At 49.8% G+C, this 24885-nt stretch overlaps 1 protein-coding gene across 2 annotated transcripts in view; it reads left to right on the top strand.

Moving 5' to 3' along the window:
• The window catches only part of DLG5 (discs large MAGUK scaffold protein 5), a 111358-nt gene that overhangs the window by 26637 nt on the left and 59836 nt on the right, over positions 1-24885 (top strand). Inside the window, exons 1-2 of one of the 2 annotated variants that reach the window (XM_072971238.1) lie at positions 2107-2125; positions 15199-15267. In XM_072971238.1, the coding sequence (XP_072827339.1) occupies positions 2122-2125; positions 15199-15267 (73 nt within the window). In that variant the 5' untranslated portion in view covers positions 2107-2121. Of the gene's footprint in view, positions 1-2106; positions 2126-15198; positions 15268-24885 lie in introns of those variants that run through there. The other variant, XM_006211609.2, reaches the window with a different exon arrangement.

Genomic DNA, 24885 nt, shown 5'->3' on the forward strand with positions numbered 1-24885 from the left:
CCTAACCACTTGTCATTAGGATGCTGCATTTTGAGTGGGGTCCAAGAACCTGTTTCATAGAGTCCTTTGGGGTGATGTGTAGTGGAGGGGAATGGAAGGGAATGTGGGTGTAGGGCACGATCTGAGGTGAATTGCTGCTCTCTGCTCTGTTTGTGCGTGAGTACGTATGTGTGGGGAGGAGGAAGGAAGGATGAAAAGTGAGTTCTCACATAAGAATGAGCTGCCCCCCACTTATGGACTCTCACCTCCTTTCCTCCTCCTGTGAGTCCTTGCTATGTAACATGTCCTACTATGCACGGCTGTGGGGAACACAGAGATAAACAAAAGCCACCTCCTTGGAAGGTCCTCAGCAGGGCTAGATACTTAATTTGCAGCCCATTGCAAAGTGAAAATGCAGGACTCCTTGCTTGTCAGTCACTAAGAATTACAGCAGAGCATGAAGCCAAGTGTGGGGCCTGATGAGACCACACAGGCCTTGCACCCATGATGCTGTCCCCAGTCCCCAGTCTCACAGGTGCAGCCAGGCCTGGGAGATACTGGTTAGAACCATAGGGAGGTACAAGCCGGATGATAGCAGAACAGGTACCCTCCAGACGAAGGGATCTGAGAATGCTCCTTGTAGAGGTCCCATTTAAAGCTGAGCCTGGAGGGACAGCTTGGACCTTGGTGGAGGTGGTGGTGATGATGGAGGCAGGAACACACACATGGGCATGGGAAGGGAGTGATGAGTATGTGGCCCCTTAGCCTGGCTGGAGGCCTGGATTGAGGGGAGCAGTGGGAGACTGCAGACCGGCTGGGCCCGGCTCCTGAAGACTTGAATATCAACGTCTCAAGGCAGCTTTATTCTCCAGCCAGGATTCCTGGGCGCTTGGAGGCGGTACAGAGCTGGACTCTGGGAAGCACTCCTCGGAGATGGCTCTCACTGGTATTCCAGTAGCTCAGAGTGACTGGTGTTGGGACACTTGACATTTGTTATTTACTTAATCCTCCTGAGCCATCGTGGGTGTGGAAGTGAGGCACAGAGACATAATTAACCCAGTGGCGGGTGGCCTGACTGGGACCCTGGAGACCCGAGGCAAACTGGGAGGTGGAAGAAACAGTTGAGGCTGGGAGAGGTGTCCCTGGGATGGTGGCGGTAGAGAGAAGTGACTGGTGAGGGGATGTGGAGGTAGGTCAGGTGGATATGGGCACCTGAGTGGGTCTCATATTCAAGAGTTCACACCAGCTGAAGACATCCTCAGTCCTGGTGGGTGGCCGTCCTGCAGCTCAGTGTCAGCAGTGGTGGGAGCACCCCGCTTTGAGAAGCTGCTTGCTTTCTTATCGGTAAACCCTTGCCAGTTTTTACCTCCTGAGGTTTTGGCCCTAAACTGTCCCTTTTCCTCATCATTACCTTTTGGCCCTAAACTGTCCCTTTTTCTCGTCATTACCCTTTGGCCATGTTAAGATAGTAGTCTGTTCCTCCAGACCTGGTATTTTTTTCTTTTTGCAACTCTTGGTTCTTTCCTGCCTCCCATGTTTGTTGTGGTTTTATGCCATATATGGTGGTTCAGGTGTGGTTAGAACAGACAGCCAAGACAGATGGAACTGACTTTCAGCATGTCTAGTGGATGCTATTGGGTTTTGGATTTCCTGCACTTTAAGATGTTCATTATCTTTGGCCCCTACCCACTGGGGGTCAGTAATGTCTCTCCCCATTATGTGTACACTGAACCATGTTCCTACACGTGTTTAAACACCCCTTGGAGGCCAATCCTCCCATATCCTGAGCTCCACAACCTCATGTGAAAAGTTCTAAACTCCTTGTGACCACCTTTCTTCTCCTGCCCCCCAGGGTAAGAGGAAACGATGCTTTGAAATAGCCTGCAACTGACCCTGTCTGACCCCTTCCTAGGTCTGGAAGCTGAATCCTAAACAGTCTCCTAGCCTGGCAGGTGACCTGCCAGAGCTTGGTAACTCAACACTGCCTTGCTAATTGTCTCCTGAGGTCACAGCAGCCCTTGTCACCACTCATCCACCAGGACCACAGTCCCCAACTGGGCCAACTGGTTGAGCCGCTGTGCTGGGCACTCATGGGAAACAAGTGGCCTTTGTAGGGAGCCAGTGGACAGAGTGGCCGTCAGCATGGGTGAGTGGCTGCACACGGAGGCCTTTCGGCCTGGGTGGAGCCCAAGCAGCCAGCTCTGAGCTGGGAGGCCCGCAAGGGATCCCATTTTTCTTGATGGTGGGGTGCGGGGTGCACATGAGTTGCAGGGGACTTCTTCTCTCTCCTTTTGATTGCTACCAAAGATTATATTTTCTAGTGTTTTTATAGTGCCTGTATCAAGAGACTTCACTGATTATTATTCTTGGCCTAGGCCTGGGAGGTTACCTATGGATTGTGACCCTTCTTCATGGCTAGGTTTTTACTGTGTCTCCTTGAGATGCAAAAACAGAGGGGAATTGAAACTTTGGGAAATTGGAATGTTTCAATTTTGGCAATTCTTTCTCAGTTATCTCTCTCCATCACTCCCTGCCAAACACAAACCCCAGGCACACCACACATTACAAAAGACCACACACCTCAAAGGAACTTGATCAATATTAGGTGACTTGGTTTAATAAGGTTTAGTGCATGAAACTTGAGAGAAAGATGTATTTAGTAAACGGGGCTGAAATGGTCCTTACTGATGTCCTTGCCTCAGAATTCCATTTGCTTGAAGCACACTGATGGTGTAGAGGTGGATTTGGGCACATGCCTTTCTGTCTTTTGAGACTATTTTAAGAAGATCCAGTGAATGATCTTAGAGTGAAAAAGCGGCTAGCCCTTTAAAGTGGTTCCAGAAGAATTGATACCATTAACTAAAACTGTGTCCAACAGTTTTGCCCATGAATATTAATAATACTTTTAACCCCCTCATCTAATCATACTCATATGGGAATTCTGCTTTCCTCTGTCCTGTAGTTACAGCCTGCCCACCCCTGCCTGATAAACAGTTTTTTTCTGGCATATTCTTTGGTGTCATTTCCCTCTCCAGGGAAGGTCATCTGGAGAGAAGCTGTGCTAACAGACTGGGATATCCATGCAGGGGCTGCAGAAGCAGGGAGCCCTTCCCACGTGGACCTGGCCTGTCATTTCTCGTTGATTGACAGCGAGGAGCAGGGCAAATAGGCTCCTGCTGCATTTTGCCTCCTAGTAATTCAGTCGGCTCTTCCTGCACTTTGTGTTTGCTCTGTTCTCTGGCGCTGCCGACAGCCCTCCCCACCCGCCTGTTTCATCTTTGATGTTGTTGCCATGGACAAAAAGCTCGGAAAATGAAAGAACAAGTTGTAGACTCAGAATGTTTGCCCCCAAGGAAAGCGCGTGTTTGCACAAAATCCTGTCTGACAGTTTCCATTTAAGCTAAGAAGTTGAGGGCCCAGCAGGCCCTAGGAAATATGAAAATTGGCACTTTGCTGGGCTGCATGCTGATGGTTGCTCTGTATCTGAGCTCCATCTGTCACTGGAGATTTCGCATTTTTCGGATGAAAATCTCTAGCTGGCCATGGGCAACCTCGCTGCTGCTGTAAGCGTGCGTGCCTCATGTTGCTCTGGAGCCTGCTTGTCTGCCCCTCAAGGTCTCCTCTTTATTTTTCCGAAATGTGATGAAATGGAACATGCTTTTAAAAATAGATATTTTCTGGAGATGGCCTGGCTGGGATTTTTGGCCGAAGCAGTCTTATTTCTGCCCCGTGAGTCCCTTATCTCATCTTGGCTGATGGGACACTGGCAAGGGATGCTTGTTATTTTTTTCCCTTTTTATTCTTAATAGTGTTTCCAGAGATACTCCTTTTGAGCATTTATTTGCACACAGACTGAGGATTCTATAGAATTCCTTAACTGTGTTAACTTTTTTTAAGGATAATTGTTTTTCTAATTATCAAAGCAATGTTCACCTAAAAAAAAAAAAGAAAGAAAATATTCCAGATATATTCTTTGGTATGATTTCCCTCTCCAGGACCCCTTGTAGGTCATCTGGAGGGAAGCTGTGCTAACACAGACTGGGACCTCCATGCAGGGGCTGTGGAAGCAGGGAGCTCTCTTCCCACGTGTATCCGGCCCTGAGTCGGTTAGAAAGCCAAGTTCCCTTCAGTATCTGCTGGGGAGGAAGGCACAGTGGTCTCAGTAGGTGGTCATCTGGTGGGCAGGGCCAGTCTTGGATCATACTGTGGCTGCTGAGTGGGTGAGAGACAGGCAGAGGAAGCAGGATTTGGCTTAGAGGCAGCTCAGCGGTAGTTAAAGGTGCGGGGCTCAGAGATTGAGTGCGTCTCGTTCCAAGTCTAGCTGAATAATCAATCTAGGGCTGGTTCCTTAACCTCTCTGAGCTTTAGGGTCCTTGTCTGTAAACCGGGGCTGATAGGAGTAGCTCTTCCCTGCAGTGCTGAGTTTTGAATGAGATAGCTTACTCGTCTGACGGTTTTCCGTGGGTCTCCCTGTGGATGATGTCTCTACTGGAAAGGGCTGCGCAGAGCCTGGTGCTGTAGCAGCCGGACTTGTGTGGTAGGGCTGCCGTAATTAAGTACCACAGACGAGGGGCTCAAACAACAGCTGTCTGTTGTCTCACAGTTCTGCAGGCTGGAAGTCCCTGGTCAAGGTGTTGGCAGGGTTGGTTTCTCTGAGAGCTCTCTCGTGGTTTTGATTTGTATTTCCGTAATGACTAATGATGTTGAGCATCTTTTCATGTGCTTATTGGCTGTTTGTATATCTTCTTTGGAGAAATGTCTGTCAAGTCATGTCTGTTTTTGAATCAGGTTATTTGGGTTTTTTTTGTTGTTGTTGAGTTTTAGGAGTTTTCTATGCTCGTGTTAATTTCTTGTAAGATTCATGATATGCAAATATTTTCTCCTGTTCTGTGGGTTGCCATTTTACTCTGTTGATGGTATCTTTCCATTCACCAATTTTTAAAATTTTTATAAAGTCCAGTATGTCTGTCTTTTGTTGCAGTGCCTTTGGTGTCATATCCCAGAGGTCACTGCCAAATCTGATGTCTTGAGGCTTTGTCCTGTGTTTTCTTATAAGGCTTTTATAGTTTTAGCACTTATTAGGGCTTTGATTCCTTTTGAGTTAATTTTTGTATATGGTGTTAGACAAATTCATCCTTTTGCATGTGGATATCCAGTTTTCTCAGCATCACTTCTCGAAAAGACTGACCTTTCCTCATTGAGTGGTCTTGGCACCTGTCAAATTATTTGACCATTTTATGCAAAGGTTTGTTTCTGGGCACTCTGTTCTGTTTTGTTGATATATATGCCTGCATTTAAGCCAGTCATACACTGTTTTGATTACTGCAGCTCTGTGGCTAATTAGGAAGGGTGAGTCCTCCAGCTTTATTCTTCTTTTCCAAGATTGTTTTGGCTATTTGGGGTTCCTTGACATTCCATATCAACTACTTTAGGGTAGGTTTTCCTATTTCTGTATAAAAAGAAAACTATTATGATTTTGATAGGATTACATCAAGTCTGTAAGATCACTTTGGTAATATTGGCATCTTAACAAAGCCCTTGCTTTTTTATTCATTTCCTTGTGTTCGTTGTTACTGTTTTGTGCCTTGAATAAAAGTAGGAAAAACAGAGAAGAGGCTAGCAGTTAAGAGAAGAGGAATGTGGGAAAGGTGAGCAGTGGGATACTTGGGTCGCCTGAGCAGGTTAAGACGTAACACTTGTGAACAGTTCCTTCATGGTTTCCAAGAAAGCTCTTTCGGCATCTGTTATTTTATTTGCTTGGTCCAACAGTCTGAGAAATGCAAAAACTTTTTTATAGCCCCAGTATACAGATGAGAAAACTGAGGTGCAGAAAAATGATTTGCCCTGGTTACATGACCAAATGGAGAGCCCAGGTCCATCGAGCTCCTGATCTTGTGCACTTTCCACCATGCAGTCACTGTGTGCCTCCCACCCCTGTGGCGGGGGTCTTGGTAGGTCCAAATTTAGCAGGAGCATTGGAGTTGGGGTAGGTTAAGTGCTCCTCTGTGACCTCAGAGGCCTGGGGACCCAGGCCGAGTTGCCTTGGTGGTCAGTAATAGTCCAGGCACCGCACAAAGCATGTAAGGGAGGAGGTGCTCATGCTGTTGAAGGAAGAGGGCAGAAACAGCAGCTTGTTGCTGGTGAAGACAAGACCTTTCCTTTGCAGTTGCTTTCTTTGGCCTTGGTGAACTGAGTGTCCCCGACCTGTCCAGCCTGAGGTGTCATGTCCTGGTCTACTTTCTGTCTGACACTATGAGACTTGGGCTGTTCCCAGAGCTGTTATCTCCTCTGACTGACTCCTCAGCCTGCACTGATCTAAGATTAATGGAAAATGGCCATTTTGGGGATGCCGTGGCATTAAGGGGATGGCGGGAGTGACACGTCTTCTGCAGTTCTGCATTCAATCTGAGCATCAGAATCACGAACAGGTTCCCAGAACCCTGTTGGTTCACTCTGTTAACTGCTGCCTTCTGCGCCAGGCTGGAAATGTTTGTCTGGCTATTCTGGAGATTGTGCTGGTCTCCCCTGGGTGGACCAGGATTAGCTGATGGCTGGAGCTGTGACAGGACTGGAGGGGTTGAGGTTAGCAGCTGAGGTGCCACAGAGATGATAGGAACCCGTTTTCCTCATACTTCCCTCTCTTCCTTCGCACTGTTGGGAGAGGTAACCTTGGCTGTGGTGCTGACTGCTGGCCCATAAGCCACTTCCTGGCACCGCTCCTTGTCGGAGTTACTGACCCATCAGTTGTGACTCCCAGGTGCCTCTCCTCACTTGAGCATTGAGCAGAGGGATGGCTGCCCACAGCCTCTGCTGTCCACTGGGACAGGGAACTGGTGAGTTTCAGCTTTTCTCATCTTTCTGGAAAGCTTGAAGTGCTTAGGATTAGTGAATAAGGGTCGTGTTTAAATTTGGACCCATCAGTTCTTAGCTTTGTGGCTTTGGCAAGTTACCTGGCCTCTCTGAGCCTGTATTTTTACAGTCTAGAAAATGAGTAGTTAATAGTCAGTTTCTCATGGGGTCGTTAGGATTAAATGAAATAATACATATAAATAGTTTACTTTCCTGCAATTAATACTTAATAAATGTTAGCTGCTGTCACAGTGTGTAATTCAAGAAAAACTCGAGACAAAACATGTAAGGTGCCTAGTGTATGTTGATGGCTCTCTCCAACATTGTCTGACTTATTTCCATCAGTTTCTTTGATACCCAGGGGAGTTCAGGGGGTAGGTGGAGTGTGGGAACAGTTTGATCAGGAGTCAGGGGGACTTTGTGCCCCTCTTACCTTCACCTTAGAGGGACGATCAGGCCGTCCCTCTAAGCCCCTGACCACATGCCTTTGTGTTCAGTTCCTTTACTTGGCTGCTTGGCTCTCCTCCTACCTCACTGCCTGCTCCTCTTCTGTCTTCTTTCCTGATTCCTGTTTTCATCCTTCAGCCCTGAATGCTCAGGGTTTCCTTCTGGACCTTTCAACTGCCCTCCCTGTCCACACTCCCTCCTTGGATTATCCCATCAAATCTCGTTGCTTTAAATATACTAAGCATATGCTGACAATTTCCAAATTATATCTGTAGCCCCAACCTCACCCTTGAACTTCAGACCATATATTCACATGCCTGCCTGACATCTCCACTTGGATGTCTGTAGGTACCTCAAACACAACTCAGTCACATGTGAGCTTGTGGTTCCACACCTCCCTCCCCCAAGTCGTTCTTCCTGCAGGCTTCCCCATTTCTCGAACAACCTGCACCATCCTTGTGGATTCCAGCCTAAGAACCTTGAAGTGATCCTTAACTTTTCTTTCTTTCCTGTTCCACATTTAGTCTGTCAGCAGGTCCTTTCAGCTCTATCTCCAAAATATCCCCTCAATCCAGTCACTGTTTACCAGCTCCACTCTCGTCACCCTGGTCCAAGCCACCAGCATAGCTCCCTTGGATTATTGCATTTGTGGACTGACTGATTTCCTTGCCTGTGGACAGTATTCAACATAGCAGCCAGTGATACTGTTAAATGTAAGTCAGACCATGTCTCTCTTTCAGTCAGAACCTTCCAGAGGTTTCCCGTCTCACTCAGTACAATACAACTCAGCATCCTCTCTTTGGCCCACAGGTCCTGCCTGATCCGGCCCTGTTGCCCCTCTGATCTCATCTGTGCTTTCCTGCAGGTTACTCCACCATGCCACGGCCATCCTTGCATGCTCTGAGCCTGGGGCCTTTGCATTTGCTGTTTCTCCACCTGGAACAGTCTTCCTCCAGGAAGAGTAAGTGCTCTTCCTTCAGGGCTCTGTTCAGATGTGGCCTTCTCAGAGAGACCTCCCTGACCCTTGTACCACAGTTGCCACCTCTCCACCCTACCTCACTCACCCTCCATTTTACTCTGCTGTATTTTTCTTCATAGCACTTACTAGTTGATGCAGTTTGCATTTGTTTATTGGTTTATTTCTCTCCCACCTCCACTCCTATGAGCTCCATGAGGGCAGGGACTCTGCCTTGTTCTCTGCTGCATCCCCAGTTTGTTCACTAAGCATTTGGTGAATGAAAGAGTTTTGTGTTCCCAGGGCAGACATGCCTGCCAAGGGGAAGTGTCTTGTGCAGAGCGCCATCACTGCATCTCTCTTGAAAGGCTGACTGATGCCTGTGTGCAGGTGGCAGTGAGGGTCATGAGAAGGTAGGGACGCAGCCTGATGTGATGCCAAGCACACAGGGAACACTCTGGTTCTGTCTGAATCAGAGAACAAGAGATCGGCAAGGGAGCCTGGGGGTGGCTTGGAATTGGCCATGGCTGGCCGAATGTTGAAGAGGGAGAGGAGGCTTCTTATCCTAAGATGAAGAAAACAAAAGCTTGGGTGGGGCTGCAGTCAGATATTGGGTGGGGACACTCATGATTGAGGATCAGGTGACAAGAAGAAGAGCTAGTGTTGATGGAGCACTTGTCTGTGTGCCTGGCTCTGTCCTCAGGGCTTTACCTTTTGTTACCCGTTCAGTCCTCATAGCCCGTCCTTCCTATTTCATAAACCAGGAGTTGAGGTGCAGAAAGTGGAAAGGACTTGCTCAAGGTCATGCAGCTGGTAAGTGGCAGGCCCGAGCCCAGGCGGCAAGGCCCAGAGCCTGCGCTTGTAGAGACACCATGATGGTGGAGGGCAGCACGCACCTCGTGGGTGCAGTCCAGGTAGGAGGAGATAGCCTCTTTTCCATTTACTAGGTCGGGAGAAGGAGCCCTGGTTCATCGTGACTTCTCTTGCTGGTCAGAATTTTATTCCAGGGCATATACACCCACCGCCAGACTTCTGACTGCAGCCTGTTGGAGGCTTAGCTGCCCGTGCCGCTCTGATTTCCTGTCCCATCTTGTTGTGTCCTCTTTGTTGCTGTGCTAGGGGCGTGAGCTGCACTGAGGACAGCAGGGCAGTGACACTGCAGCCGGCCCCTCCTCCACTATCTCATCTGTGTTCCTTGCTTGAGGGTGCCCATCAGGAGGGGCCGTGTTCATCGATGATGAATATGCCTCCCTTCATCATTACATTTTAGTAGGAGATTCCTGAAGTCTGTGCCAGTCTCCTGCCCCGCCCTCCAGGGCATGAGTTATTGCCCAGCCGCCTCCCCCTGGAGCCTGCCAGACCCTGCTCTGGTGCCCCTCCTGTGCCTTGTCAGTCAGGTGACAACTGTCACCCAACCTGGCCAGGAGATGACAGCAGAAAGCAGTGCTTGTTTTTGGTGACAAAGTCAGAACTGAGACAGGTGTCCCACCTGTGCTGGGTTGGTGGTCACAGCACCTCCACTGTCTTTCCTCTACCCCTCAGCCCCCATTCTGGAGCTTGGTGCTGATGGGGAGACAGAACAGAGTGGTGACTTTCATCAGACACAACTCTCTGCTCATCCAGAAGCTTCCAGGAGCCTTTCCCAGCTGATGAGGGGATGCAGGCTTTCTGACTGCTAACTGTTTTTATATCTGGAAATTCAACAAACTTTCGTTTTTCCGTCTTCACATGCTGGTGGGGAGAAAAACCAAAACAGTACAAAAATTCAAGAAAGATCTTGATTTTAGAGATGCTAAATGGTTGATTTCAGATGTGAATGTTTTGTTTTCTCTCTTGATATTTTTGCCTTGGGGCATTTTTGGCAGGTGGTGAGGGTGGATCACAGATGACAACACTGCCATCTGAGAGTTTTCTCAGGATGAGGGAGTGCAGTTCCTTATTTTATAGGTGATCCCAGAGTCCAATGAGAAGGGATCAAGGACTGAGCCTAGAGCCTGGCAGGCATGTGTCTTCATGCTGCCCCTGCGCAGATTTCACCTGTGTACCTTGGAAATTAACACCGTTACCTGGGAAATGAACACCCCCTTCACCTTTGAAAGGTGGACTGTTGGTCCTTTACAATCTCAAAAGGGGGGAAATAAGCATCAGTACTGTGATATTTTAGCAAGTCCATTAATCTTGCTCTAAAACTTTGTATTTCTAAAACTACAGCTATATCTTAGTTGGGGTAGACTCATATTAAGTCTTAACTTCTGAACCTGATACTTTGCGGGGTGGATTATACACAGTAGAGGGTGAGTCTTCTGACCCAAGGATAACAGGAGGCCTTCGTGGTGTTGCCAGCCTCGCTGTGCACATCAAGGGAAGGTGCTTTCCCACTTGAGGTGAGCTTGTCAGGTGCATGAAGCAGGACTTCCTTGATAGATGCACCAGGCTCTGTGGCTTCTCTACTGAGGCCACAGTCATCCACTCCACCCCTGAAATGCTGCGGCCTGTCAGCCTCCAAGTGTGGGCCAACCTCCGGGTTGGGGTGGGAACCGACTGAGAGACAGTGCGTGCAGAGCCTCCCGCAGAGTTTAGTGTGTCCCGGCACTTAGTGGTGCTCGGTGCCTGTTGGCTGCTGCTGTTACTATGATTATTGTTGTTGTTTAGTGGGTGCCATGCAGTACTGCAGTTTGTCACTATGGACTGTTCGACCTTGTCACTCTAGTGGACGGCTTTCTGAAAGACGGCTTTCAGTTTAGGTAATCAAAGGACTGAGGATAGCAGGGTTGGAAGGTCTGGTTTGACCAGAGGAGCAGCTCACACTTGGAGCATTGGCCGTGCCAGGTGCTGTCAGACCCTTTTCATACTAGCTCTGCTGATCCTCTATGGGGCAAGTACCCCTGTTGTCCCATTTTACAGATAAGCACGAGGGGACAGGGAGAGGCTGAGTGACTTACCTGAGGGAGCACAGCTGCTAAGCGGCAGAGTTGGGAGTTGAACCTAGGCAGGCTGGCACCCTGGTGGTGTTCTGCCACCTCCATTTACAGATGAGGTCCATGGCTCAGAGAGGGGAAGGGACTCCACAGAGTCTCACAGCAGGGGAGTAGACTCCTGAGCCCCTGGCTTGTCTTCTTTCTACCAAAGCTGGCCCAGGGCCTTGCAGGGCTCGGGCACGTGTGCGACCCCTAAGGGTGATTGGGTGCCCTTGGCCATCCACGCATGGTCAGCTGTGAACCTTGGAGGGTTCCAGGGTGGGGCTGACCCCCCCACCCCACCCCCGGCTGCGCATCCCAGCTCTGTCGCTGAGCCCCCAGGGAAGAGCATTTGCTCCTCCCTCCTTTCCAGGTGCCTGGGGGAGGTGCATGTCCTCCTAGTGTCCAGAGCTGTCCCAGGTCAGTGCCGCAGGCCAGCCTCTCCCGCCCTCCTGGAGCACAGGGAGGACTCTGCGTGCTGGCTCGAGGCTGGAACAGGCCCCTTCAGCGGGTTTCATGGGGAGGAAGTGTGAGTCACCGAGACCTCTACAAGCCTCAGGTGAATGGAGGGGTGTGTGAGGGAGGCTGCAGGAAGGGGCCTTGGAGGGCTGAATGTTCTGTTATCGCTTGGGTGATTTTACTGGAAGTTCTTTTGAAGTGGTCTCCATGACCCAGTGGGGCTGAGTCACAGAGTAAACACAATTAGCAGGGACCGGCCTCTTGGGAAGGACACAGACAATGCTTGTGGCCCAGGCCAGTCCTAGGGAGTTTGCCAGCTCCTTCCCAGGGCTTCTGCCTTAGCTTCCATGTGCGTCCCACCTGCTGGCTCGGGCCGTCTGTGGACCTCAGGCCCTGGGGGTTTGTCAGAAATTCAGAGTCTCAGACCCCACCTTCATCTGCCGAGTCAGAACCTGCACTTAGACCAGTCCCCAGGTAATTGCTATGGCAGAGAACCTCCTTGTGTCTGTCACTCTGCTGCACACGTCCACAAAAACCTGGGCTCACGCTCTGCGCTCCTTTTCTGGAAACATTTCCCCATCATGCGAAACCCCCCAGGTCCTGTCAGGATCTCTGCACAGGCTTGTCTGAGTTTGTGGCGACTGTCCTGAGTGGCTGTGCCTGCTTCCCGGTGGGGGGTAGATGGGGAGACAGTGAGGGCAGCACCAGTCAGAGAGGCCGGCCCTTGTTAATCTAGGCCTGTGTGTGTGAGGCAGAGGGTGTGCCTTAGGGTTCAGGGGTGGGGGGTGCAGGTGTTGTCAGGGGAACTCCCATGTAGGGGAGGGTGAGGGGCTCTGCTGGGCAGGGGAGCGTGTGTGGTCAGATAGGACCCCTGTTGGCCTCAAGATTGGATTGTGAAACCCCAGAGGTATATGACGTCTGCCCCACCCCTCAGAAGCCATCAGTTTGAAAGGACACCACATGACTTTGGAGGAAAGCGACTCCTTTTGCCTTTTCCCGACAGTCCCGACCACACAGGCTTTTTAAGACAACAATAGCTGCAGAGACAAAGCATGACCAAGACAGCGTCGTCTTCTGGCCTTTTTCTCCCCCTAAATGACGTCTTAGGCCCTGGGAACATTGTAAAAACTGGGCCTTATCCAATTTTAATCACTCCCTGGCAGCCCTGCCACCAGCTCCCAGGAGCCCTGCCAACTGACTCGGGGGAGTGATGCCCAGAGATGCAGATAAAGATGTTGTGCCGCCCCCAGGTCAGGCCCCAGAGCCCAGTCAGGACATAGGGACAGGGAAGAGGAACAGCGTGTTGATTGGCCAGCGGGGAGATGGGCGGAGAGAGAAAAGGGTGTCTGCCAAGTTTAATTAACAGTGGAGACTTGCCATGGGGGAGGAGAGAGACTATTTGAAGAGAGGGGTGGCTTACTGGAAGATGGGGCACTGCTGATGCCAATAATGAGGAAGAGACAAGGCGTTTCTGCAGGGAGCATCCACCAGGGTGCTGGCCACTGTGTTGCTGGCAGGGCTGGCTGAGCTCAGAGGCCTGAGTGGGAGAGAGTATTTGTGCCTGTTCTTCTGAGTAGGTGTCTGTAAAAACAGTCCACTAACACACCAACCAGTTAACCTTATTTGCTCCCCACCCCATAACAAAAAAAATTAAGAAAATGACGATTGAGTTTAGAAAATAGGTATTGTGCTGCATTCTTTTTTTTTTTTTTTGAAGATACCAGTGGATTGGCAGAATTGCACCTGACTTTATATGGATCTTTACGCAACGCTTAATGTTCATGATTTGGGAAAAGAGATACTCTGAGAAGTTTGTGATGCTCATTGTTTTGTTGAAACAAAAATGCAGAGATGTTGAATGGGCAGCAAAGTTAATAGTGTGGGTTGAGCTTGAAATACAGGAGGTATCTGACTGAACATTGCTTACTTACTTAGTGGGATCAAGCACTTTCAGGACTGCATGGGGTTTCTGGTTCCATCTGCCTTCAAACAGTGTACAGACCCTGCCTATGACATCCCTGCCGGCTGTGCACGGAGTGAGCGTATGGGTTGTGGGAGCCCGCACGACCTAGGCCCTCTCAGACCTTAGGCCATCCTGACCTGCAACTTTGTCCAACATCTGCCAGCTGTTTGAGAGCTGCTGCCAGAGCCGGTTGAACAAGTTGAATCCCTTTGGACAGTCCTGCCCGCTCCTGGAGCCATCCTCTTCGATCCACACTAAACACCCAGGGGTTCTTAAGACGTTGTCAGACAACGCGATAATGAGGCTACTGGCCATTCCTGGCCACTGTCCCACTTCGTGCCGTTACCAGAGTTCCTTTTTGCTTGTTTTCTCTTTTCTTCCTCTCTCCTTCCATCTCTTCTTCTGGTGGGCACACCTACTAGCTCACCTGCATGCTGTTTGTTATACCAGGGCTGTCCATTTCTCTGCCTTCCATGTGTGGTCTTCGTCTACTCCCCACAAGTCTTCCCCTTCCCTTCAGGGTCTTCCCGGTGCCCCTGGTGGTCTCCTCCCTCCCTGCGTCCATGAGCTTCCCCCCAACCCCGCCCTTACCCCCCATCTCTTCATTCTTTTTCTTTCCATTCTGAGTGTGTGCAGGTGTAGGGTGGCTAGTAAAGAGTTGAGTTTGGAGAGAACCCCTTAAACTTGACTCCCCGTTTCTGGTTCTGGAGCCCAAATCTCATTCTTTCTCGGCTTTTTGAGGCCAAAGCCCTAAGGCTTATTCAAAGGCTTTATTGCAAAAATCTCATCTCTGGCTCACTGGTTCTGCCCAGTACACACACCCCTTCATTGTATAGTTCTTTGGGTTCCCAGAACAAAAGACTGCATTCTTCCTATTGTCTTGTTTTGTTTGAGCCACCGTCTCTGCATGTGCTTTTCTCGACTCCCATTCAGCCTCTGAGTCCTTCACCCGCCCTCTTACCTTTGTGTTGTTTCTAGTCTTGATAAGCAAAGCTCACCTTTGTTTGCATTAATCATGGAAATGTCATTCCTGAAATGGGACATGGGGAAGGACCTTCTAAGCCAACTGGTTGAACCCCTTCGTTTTACAGACTGGGAAACAGATACAGAAAACAGGCTGCTTGCTCTGTTACCCGCACATGGGTGAGAGCCGTGCTCAAAACTGGGTTCCCTGACCCAGAGGTTTTTCCTTATGCCAGGCAGGCACCAACCATCCTGGCTTTGAAGATACTTGAATTCAAACGAACAACGGTGGTCATGTGTCTACCACCAAGAGCTAACAGCAGGCATCAGCAACGATAGCAAAAGCACATTACTCCCTGGCTTTGTGGGTAGTGCGATTGCTCATGAATTTGAGTGACTTTAGGGGGCAGTCACTGACTAAGTTATTAAGGACTGGGCTTTAGTACAGTTACAACCTAAGACTGCCCCTCCACTGCCCGGCCCCATGGTTCCGACGTCTGGTCCCCGGTGCAGGGTACTGGTTCTCAGCCAGGTGCTGACTGAAGTCATGGTCTGACAGTAGTTGAGGGTAGAGACGAGAGACCTCTTTGGGGTCAGTAACAAATGGCTTCTCTTTCTGTCCTCAGGCTCCACCTACAGCGTCTTGTCCATCATGCCTTCAGACTCGGAGAGCAGCAGCTCCCTCAGCAGCGTGGGTGAGTACCACCTTCCTGGGCACCCCTCCTCCTGGAGGGCACTGGGTGTTTGGTGGTCTGGGTGTGAGCTGAGGCAGCACTGGGTTCATGGGATGGGAAGTTGGCCTTCACCTGTCAGGTGGTTCATCTTCTGTTGGTTCCGTTACATTTTCTTCATCAGCACATCCTCTTAACAGAGGAGGGCAGAATACTGGCTCTGATGTTAGAAGGGAGGGACATGCTGGGGAAGCACCTGTGTCTCCATTTCTTCACTTTCGCAGTGAGCCTGTTGTCTCTGGCACTGACTCCCAGGCCTTGTAGTACTCAGTGACCACTCTCCAGGGGACTGGGCCCTTTTGGAACTGTCTTTTGTAAGCAGGAATAGCCCACTGGGAATGTGTTGCCTTGAGGGCAGGAGTCACCAGTCCATGCTGAATTGGATGTGTGTCTCTGGACGTGGGTTCCAGAAGCCCATAGAGGGAGGCTGGCCCTGCTGTCACTGCACTGAAGACGTCCCGGAGGAAGGTTGTCATAGTCTCCCAGCCTTCCCACACCTCTGTGACCCATTCCCTGTGTCACATGCCCTCTATTTGACGCTCCAGTGTGGCTCTGGGTCCTGATCTGACCTTGATCGATGGATTCACCTTCAGTGGTGAGTCCTGGAGTTTCTGAATCGGAAAGGCTCACAGAGATCATTTGGTCCAGTTTTTGTATTTTCCCCTATATGGACAGGTGGGGAAATTGGCACTCAGAGAGGAGGAGTCTCATCCCTGAGATTCCAGAGCTGGCCAGGGGCAGGCCTCTCATATGCTGATTGGACTCGCACTTGCAGGACACCTTCAGGGTGCCCGAAGTGGGCTTGTGGCATAGTGGTGCATAGGCCCACGTGGTCCCTGTGCTTGCGGATCTTAGGGTCCGTGCGGGAGACAGTTGACGAGTAAGTACAGTCAGTGAGGTCAGAGTGATGAGCGGGGTACCAGGATGGGGACTGTATTTGCTTTCTAGGGCTGCCCTAACACAGCACCATGAACTGAGTGGCTCACACAATTGACATGTTTCCCGTCACAGTTGTGGAGGGCAGAAGTCTGAGATCAAGGTGTGGGTACAACCATGCGCCCCCCTGAAGGTACCAGGAAGGGGTCTTTTCCAGGCCCCTCTCCTTCCTTCAGGTGCCGTGCTGGCATCTTTGATGTTCCTTGGCTTTAGATGTATCACCCTGGTCTCTGCCTTTACCTCACATGGTGTTCTCTGTGTGTGTCTCCAGTTTTCCGTTTTTAAACAGGACACCATTCATGTTGGTTCAGGGGCCTGCCCTACTCCAATATGACCTCATCTTGATCATCTGTAAAGACCATGTTCCCAAATAGGGTCGCATTCACATTTACTGGGGATTAGGACACCAGCATCTGCTTGCGGGCTGTCACAGGCCCCTTCATCCTCCTGTCTAGGGTTCAGGGAGGACTCTGCTGGGACCACAGCTGACAATTTCCTTTGTCCTGCCTGCTTTAGGTCCGTGAGACACATTGATTGAATGATGGGATTGTTGGAATTTTGGACTCAGGCTGGCTTTCAGGAAGCACGTGGGGTGGGGCAGTCGGGGTGAGTGGAGCAGTAAGGTGCGACTTTGTCAAACTGAAGCCATTCGGCTTCGAGTGCCCTCTCTCGCCTCACCCTTTTCTGGCTCCTTGTTCCCCCTTGGGAACCAGGTACAGTGACCTAACTGATACCTGACAAACTCATTCACTTTGGCACTTCGAGGCTTACAGTGTTCCCTCTCCTAGGAGCATTTGCATTTTAAAAGGAGATTCCAGAGAGAGGTGTTGCTGAAACCACAGCAAGTCTTGGTAATGGTGGAGATTCAGGCATGAGGAGGAAGATATATTCTGTGCAGCTGGGTCTTTGTATACTTTGGAAGAAGTATCATGTCAGTGACTCACCACTCCGCCCTTGGGGTGGAGGGGTTAGTAGTGGCCCCAGGTACTTGTTGGCAGGCAGGCAGGCAGAGAGCAGTGCTCTGCTGTTTCGCTGTCTGTGCCCAGATCATGGATGCTCAAAGACCTGGTCACATCCTGTCAGGTCAAAACTTCTCCGGTTTACTGGTAGCCAAGCTTTCCTTCTGTTGCTTTTCTGCATTTAGTTGACATTGACCTTGAGGTGAGTAGCCCCACTTTTCTGTAGGCTGACTAGAATGTCCCTGTGGCTGTATTGGCCAGAAGGCCTTTGTCGGCAGCTGTAGGAAATACATACTCATACTGCCTTAGACAACAAAGAACTGTGTGGTCTCACATGTTAGGAAGTGCCCAGGACCTGAGATGTGGCTCTGCAGGTCTCTGGGGGGGTGTCACCCCTCAGGCTCTTGGCAGGGTTCAGCCATCACATCACACCTGACGGTGTGCAGGGCTGCATTGTTCATTATGGGAGCTGCTAGCCATAGGTGGCTATTTAAATTCAAATGAATTAACATGAAATAAAATATAAATCATTAGTTTCAACAGTCACACTAGCCACGTTTCAAGTATTTATAGCACCTATGGGTAGTGGCTACTGTATTAAACAGCAGATAAAAGGAACATCTCTGTCGTCACAAATGGTCCAGAGGATGAAGGGTGTCGTCTCCTCTAGTGTCTCCTTATGAACAAGGAAACCTCACCCAGGAGGCCCTTTGCACAGTCCCTTATCACCATAACTGAGTCACTTGTTTCTGCACAAATCATGGCTCATGCAATGTGGTCCTTGGACCAGCAGCATCCAGGCATTTGTTAGAAATGCAGGTTCCTGGGTTTCACCATACCTGCAGCATCAGATGCTCTGAGAGTGGGGCCCAGCATGCACATTAACAGCCCTCCTGGTTGGAGATGAGCTGGCCTAACCCAGTCCCTGGCAAGGGCACTGGAATGTCTGTGGCTGGCTTGGACCAATCCCTTGGAGTGGAATGAATGGAAGGTCAGCCACGACCTACTGCAGCGCCTCCTGGAGGAATTCCTCCTGGCTCAGCCTCACCTAATGATGGGCAGAGCACTTCCTTTCCTGGCCATCTCAGGCGCACCACAGCCCTGGCCGAGGGGCTGGTGAATCAGATGGAGACTGGCTGTTTTTGTTTGTTAAGGTCTTTCTCCATGAACCTAAGGAAACACAAGGCCTCCATATAAAAATATGGCCTCCACTTTCCCGCTTGTATCTCCCTAACCAAGAACATTTGGGGAAAGAACAGCAAGTTATATATTCATTCAGCGCAAGAAAGAATTGGTAGGTGGAGCCTTGGGTATAGCATATACTCTGCAATAGGGACTGGGGCACCTCTTCCCCCTGCCTCCCACTGCCTCCTGGCTGGCATTAGGTCCTCAGGCGGTCTTCCTATTCCAACTCTCCAGCCTGATGCTGCTAACACCACCAACAGCCTTGAAGGTTGCTATGTCTTTCCAGGCAATTTTTATCAGCTAAGCACCTGTGGCTTCTTCGAGGCTTCCCCCCACCGTGTGTGGTCTGTTACTAAGTAACATGCCTGTAGGTAGGCCCCATGGATCTGCCCAGAGGATGCACACTCGTTTCAGGCAGTTGATGTTTTTTTCCTTCCTCATTCATCCTGACCTGATTTCTCAGGTGCCTTTTATTTCTCATCTTGGATAACTGGGGAGTTTTTAAGAAGAGGAGGCATTCTTGGGTAGCATTTATAAAAACAAGCCTTAAATTTCATGCAAATTGAAGTAATAGGAGAGATTTTTCATTAGATCTCCTGGCTTGTTGGCCAGAGAAAGAGCTGGAGGACTTCCTTCCTTTCCCAATGAAGATTCCTTGAAAGTTCAGCTTCTGGTGGACAGAGGAAAGTGGGGTGAGTCAGCATGGAGGCAGACTGCACCCTGATGCTGTGCCCTCTGACCCTTCCTCCTCTGGTTCTTTTGGATCCAGGGCCTGTTTTCTTGCAGGTTGTCAGATGGACGAGAGCACCTCATCCTCTGGGAGCCTGTGCTCAGCGCTCTTGGGGATCACAGGGAGGCCTGGCTCCAGGCCTTGCAGGCTAGCCAGGTGTCTTAGTCTCTCTAGGCTGCGGTCAGAGGATACCACGGACTGAGCAGCTCAGAAACAACACACGTTTATTCCTCATAGTTCTGGGGGCCAGGAAGTCCAAGATCAAGGCCAAGTCAGTGTCTAGAGTGGCCCACTTCTTGGTTCATAGACAGCACCTTCCCATTGTAACCCTACATGGCAGAAGGAGGAAGAGCTCTCAGGGGTCCCTTTTATAAGGCTACTAATCCCATTTGTGTGGGCTCCACCCTCATGACCTGATCACCTCCAAGGCCCTACCTTCTAATACCATACCTGAGGGATTAGGATTTGGGGGTATACCAGCATTCAGACCATAGCACCAGAGAGGTAAGCAACTGGCCATTTTGCTTTGTGTAAAACAAGGAAACAGAGCTCAGGGTAAGGAGCAGCTATTGTGGATGAGGGCTGTCAGAGTAAGCGTCAGGGAGGAGGTGGTCCTTGAGTGGGGCCTTCCAGGAATGGTGCTGCAGACGCAGGAGCAGTCTGGAAGCAACAGGCCGTTGCCGCCTGTCTTGGTTTGCGTTTCTGCAAAGCTGACCCTCAGTCAGGGATCTGAGAGCAAGTAGTTGGTCTGGGAGGAAAGCTGGGAGCTGGACGAGGCTGCAGCTGCTGTGCTGGACTCTAACCCCCTTCCACTGTGCGTGCTGGGAGGAGCCCAGCTGCAGTCCCTTACTGACCACGAGGGGCATCGCCCTGGGCTTCCATAATTAGGAGAAGGGGCCCTCCTTGCATTTTATCAGTGGGTGATGCCTTTAAATGCAGTGGCTGCTGGGCAGCCAATAAAACAAGTGAGAATAAAGCCACTCTGACCAGCAAGTGCAGCTTTGGTCCAGACCAGAGTTTCTCAAACTTTATCAGAAATCAGATTTCTGATTTGGTAGGTCTGCATGGGGCCTAGATGTGCATTTCTAACACGTTCTCCCGTGAAGCTGAGGTGCTCTTGGAAGCCCTGGTTCGGATGTGGGACTGTGTCTTCCCCAGTGGCTCAGCTCACCTGGGCTGGAGGCAAGGATGGCTTGGTTTTGCTCACTGTGGCCTCTGGTGACCATCTTCTGCTGCTTTGTTCTCCTGACAGCCAGGGCCTGGCGGAGGCCAGGAAGTTTACCTGGGCATCCTCACTCTACCTGACCACTTTTGGCCAATGCCCGTTTTCTCCTTGGCTTCTGGTACCATGGGCCCACAGGGCTCTGAAGGAGAGTTGCAGTCTGTCTAGTTGTAAAGAAGACTGAGGGGGTGGCTTTTCAGGGTCAGCTGGAGCGCAGTGACAAGGAGCTAAGGATGGAGGGGCTTATGGCCAAGAAGAATACCCAGCTGCCAGGCTGCTGGCTGAGCCTCGGTGGTCTGCACCACGGAGGAGGCTGCAGCAGCCAGAGCGACAGGGAGGAGGAGCCAGGGCTCGTGATGGTGAAGGGGCCTGCTCCTGCGCTCCCTCTCATATGAAGGCCCAGGGAGTGACAGCTCTTTGTCCAAAATCCAAGGCCTCTGCCGGCTCTCTTGGCATCTTCCAGCACTCCTTTTGGGGCCATTTTAGTCTTATCCAAATCCCTTGCCCCCTGAATCCCATTCTGGACACCAAAAGGAAAAAGAAAATCTGCGTTCTCAATGGGTTCCAGATTTGGAGAGAGGAAGGGGTGAAGTTGGGGGAGAGTGGACAGTTTTGCATTTGAATCTGGAAGAACCAGTGCCCCAAAATAGGAGAGTTTGTGGCATCTGAGGACGTCTCACTTGACGTTAGTTTTAATTTAGCTTGCTTTTGAAAATGTTTGCTATAAAGGCAGTGACTGGTGGAGGGGGATGTGAGAGTCCACACCTCTTCACTGGTCGTACCACTCCTGGGACGATAACTTCAGTTTAGGGGCACCATGGTTTGTTTTTGTTTCTGTGTGTGTTGTTTTTTTAAACTTCAAAAGTTTTTTTTTTTTTATTTTAAGTCATGTTCATTGAGGTATGACTTACATACAGGGAAATTTATCTTTTTTAGTGTAGTTTTATGAGTTTTGACAAACCCATTGGTCATTTAACCATCATCCCAATTAAGATACAGAACAGTTCTTTCACCCTGAAAAATTCCGTTCTGTGTCTTTGTACTCAGCCTTCCTTCCCTCCACCCCCAGCCCCTGGCAACCACCAGTCTCTCCTCTGCCCTGGTGGTTCTGCCTTTTCCCGAATGTCATGTAAATGGGATCGTATGGTGTGTGGCCTTCTGAGTCTGGCTTCTTCCACTCAGCATAGGGCATTCTCCACCCCCGTTCCCCTTGTGTTTACCAGTAGTTTGTGTGGATACTTGGTTCTTTTTATTGCTGAGAAGTAGTTCATTGCATGAGCATAACGCTGTCATTTATCCCTTTACCAACTACTCTAAACAGTTGTGTCCTAGTTTTTCTGTGAACATAAATTTTCCTTTCTCTCGTGTAAATACCTAGAAGTGGGATTATGGATGGTATGGTACATGCATGTTTAACTTTGTAAAAGACCATCAAAGTGTTCTCTGAAGTGGCTATACACTTTCACATTGCCACCAGCAGTGTTTGAGAATTCCAGTTTCTCTGCATCCCTGCCAGCATTTGGTGGTGTCACTTTTTAATTTTCGCTATTCTGGTAGTAATCAAGGGACTTGGCAGTTGTCTTCAAATACCTGTAGGTCTGTTGTGTAGAAGAGGAACTGTAGCTGTACCTTGTGGCCCTTGGGGGTAGCTCTAGGGTCAGTGGGGAAAATGCATACAGATTTGAACTCACTACACAGAGTAGTTTCCCAGGGAGCGATTAGATGGGCTTGGCTGTGAAGTAAGGCGCTCCCTCACTATGCGGGAGTTCAAGTAGTCTTGGTGGCTGTTTGGGGGATGCTGGCAACCATTTGCTTGGAGGGACTGCATCATTTTCAAAAAAAGTCTTTCAACCCTGAGATGCAAGTAAAGAGAAAAACTTTATTTTTAATTGAATGGAGATGGAGAGGGTTTTCTAAAATATTTGCTGTTATTTTGGGACTTCCTGGCTTAGCACATCGTGGGATTTTTCTTGAGGTCCCTTGTGGCCTTCCTCCGCCCTCTGCCTTCCTTATTGTGAAAGGCCGGGGGCATCCAGACAACAGTTTCCCTAAGTCGTCCTGCCATTGGATGGCTTCGCAGGCCTGTGTGGCCTTACCTTTTGTGTGTTTCATGTGTGCTCGAGCCTTTGGGACAGGGGAAGGGACAGGAGGCCACTGCTGTCGGGAGGCCGTGCCAGCTAGTGGACAGGGCCCTGGGTCTGCAGTTGGGGCCGAGTTTATGTGTGTGTCCGCTGGTTTCCTAGCTGTGCAGTCTTGCTGGATGCCAGTTGCTCACGTGGTGATCATAGCATGTTCCTGGGAGGGTACAGCGGGGATCAGTGAAGTGAGGACTGGGTGCATTTAGCACAGAACCTGGCACCTAGGCTGTGCTCAGTAAAAGACAGCATTCACGTCGTTGTCTGTGTGATCCACTGCCCCAGGTCCTTCCAGCTGCAGAGCCAGTGGCCTCATCCTGCTGGAAACAGACAGGAGACGGTGTCTGTGTGTGGTGACAGGTCTGATGACCCCTACTTCTGTCCTGCTGCTTCTCTCTCAGCCTGTGCAAAAGTCAAGGGCACCGTCTTTCTGTTGCCTCATTTGTAAGATGGGGTGAAAATTCATCTCCCTGGAGGCAGGTTGCTGGGCCTGGTGGTGCTTTTCAGTTCTGAAATCGAGACCTGATGTTTCTCTGACACTTACTGAACTTGACTGTAGCATAGCTCAGCCGTTCTCAGAGCACAGTCTGGTGTCCCTGAGGTCCTTTCAGGGGGCTGGTGAGGTCAGAACTGTTCTCAGATGCTGCTAAGGGGTCGTTTGCCTTTTGCACTCCGTCCTCACACAAACTCCACTGCAGAGTGCAGTCTTCTGAAGGTTCCACCCAGGGTGTGTGATGCTGCACAGATGTGAGACACTAGCTGTCTGTTAAGCCAGACACCAAACAGCATTACACAGATAATGCAATGCCTTTTTTATCACTGCTTTTTTTTTTTGTTTTGTAATGGAAAGGATACTTAACTTTTCACAAAAAATCTTATGTGACTATGTAATAGGTTTGGTTATTTTAAAATTAGTAAATGTTTAAAAATACTGCTTTAGTTTTAATTTCTGGTCATATCTACCAGATACAACCCATAGGAACAAAAGCTCTTTGGAGTCCTCAGTTATTTTTAAGAGTGTAAAAAGGTCCTAAGTTCAGAACATTTGGGAACTTTTACGTTGAGGCCTTGGGCACTGGGGTCAGGCAGAGGGCACTCTGTATGCCAGCACTGTCATTCACTGGCCTGGTGACCTGGACCCATTATTTAACCTTGGTAAGATTTTGTTTCCTGATCTGTAAAGTGGGAATAACAGCAGTATCTTCCTTAAGAGGATGGAATGAGATAATGTATGAAAAGCATCTTAGAAACTGTCAGGCATGGAGTAAGTGCTACTCACGGTTGTCTTCCAGAGGCCGGGAGGCACAGCAGCAAAGAGCATGTGCTCCGAATCCAGGTGCCTGGGCTCCCATCTTGATATTTGTGCAAGTTTGAGTCAATTCCCTCACCTTGCTGGGCCTCAGTCTTCTCACCTGTAAAATGGAGATGCTACTATTCCTACTGTCTTGGGAAGATTAAATTAGTGCCTGGGGCATCTGTGTTGGTCGTATAGGTTAGTTGTGACTTTGAACACTGACATCCTTCTTTGGCTGCTTCTTGAATCTTCCCGCTGTCTTGGTTAGAGGCTGAGTTAGTTGTAGGCCTCACAGAGGGGGCATATCAGGCATGTGTCCAGAGGAAGCCCCACATGTCAGAGCCAGGTAAGTTAGTGCAAATTAGATGGCATTTGTAGAACTAGAGCTTGTAAAAGCATCTCACTTACCAGAGAGGAAGACGTTACACAGCCCGCACAGAGCCGTAACCAGCCTGTTTTCCAAAACTCTGGGGACAGGGGTGAGGATCCAAGGTCTCTGGGGAAAGGTGAGGGCAGGCTTCTCAGGCTGTGGAGTAGAACCCATGGAGGAAGGGAGATGCTTGTGGGAATTGCTGGCTCTGGCTCCCACCTTAGAGAATGGTCTGGCCTGACTGCAGGAATCCTGGCTGTTGTGGTGGTGGTTTTAAAGTAACATGCATTTCAAGGGGTACTAGATTCAGTGGTTGGGGTGCCAACATTGGATAATGCTGAGCTGAGAGAGCTTGTCTTCTGCCTCAGACCATGGTCTAGGTTGCACCCACATGTTGAACCCTCCATCCTCCCTGGTCTTCCTGAAGATGCAAGGCCACACCTGAGTGCCTGTTTTGGAGGACACTTGGTTTGCACAGTCAACCAACGAAGGTCAGCTGGGGGCTGGCGGTCAGAATGACAGAGTCAGAAGATACGTGTCTTGCCCTATGCACATTCCAGGGCTACTGGGGGACAAATACCGTGTCCCTGGGTTGAGTCAGCCTCTAGATCACATCCAGAAAATGGAATGACTGCTGTGAGTTATTCTGATGCCACTAAGGATCTCTGAGGGTTAGAGCTTTCAGGTGAACATATGGACGAGTTAAATATAAAAGCACCACGGATTTGTCTCTTTTTCTGGGAACTTTAAG

This window comes from Vicugna pacos, chromosome 11, assembly GCF_048564905.1.
Source record: "Vicugna pacos chromosome 11, VicPac4, whole genome shotgun sequence".
Classification (NCBI taxonomy): domain Eukaryota; kingdom Metazoa; phylum Chordata; class Mammalia; order Artiodactyla; family Camelidae; genus Vicugna; species Vicugna pacos.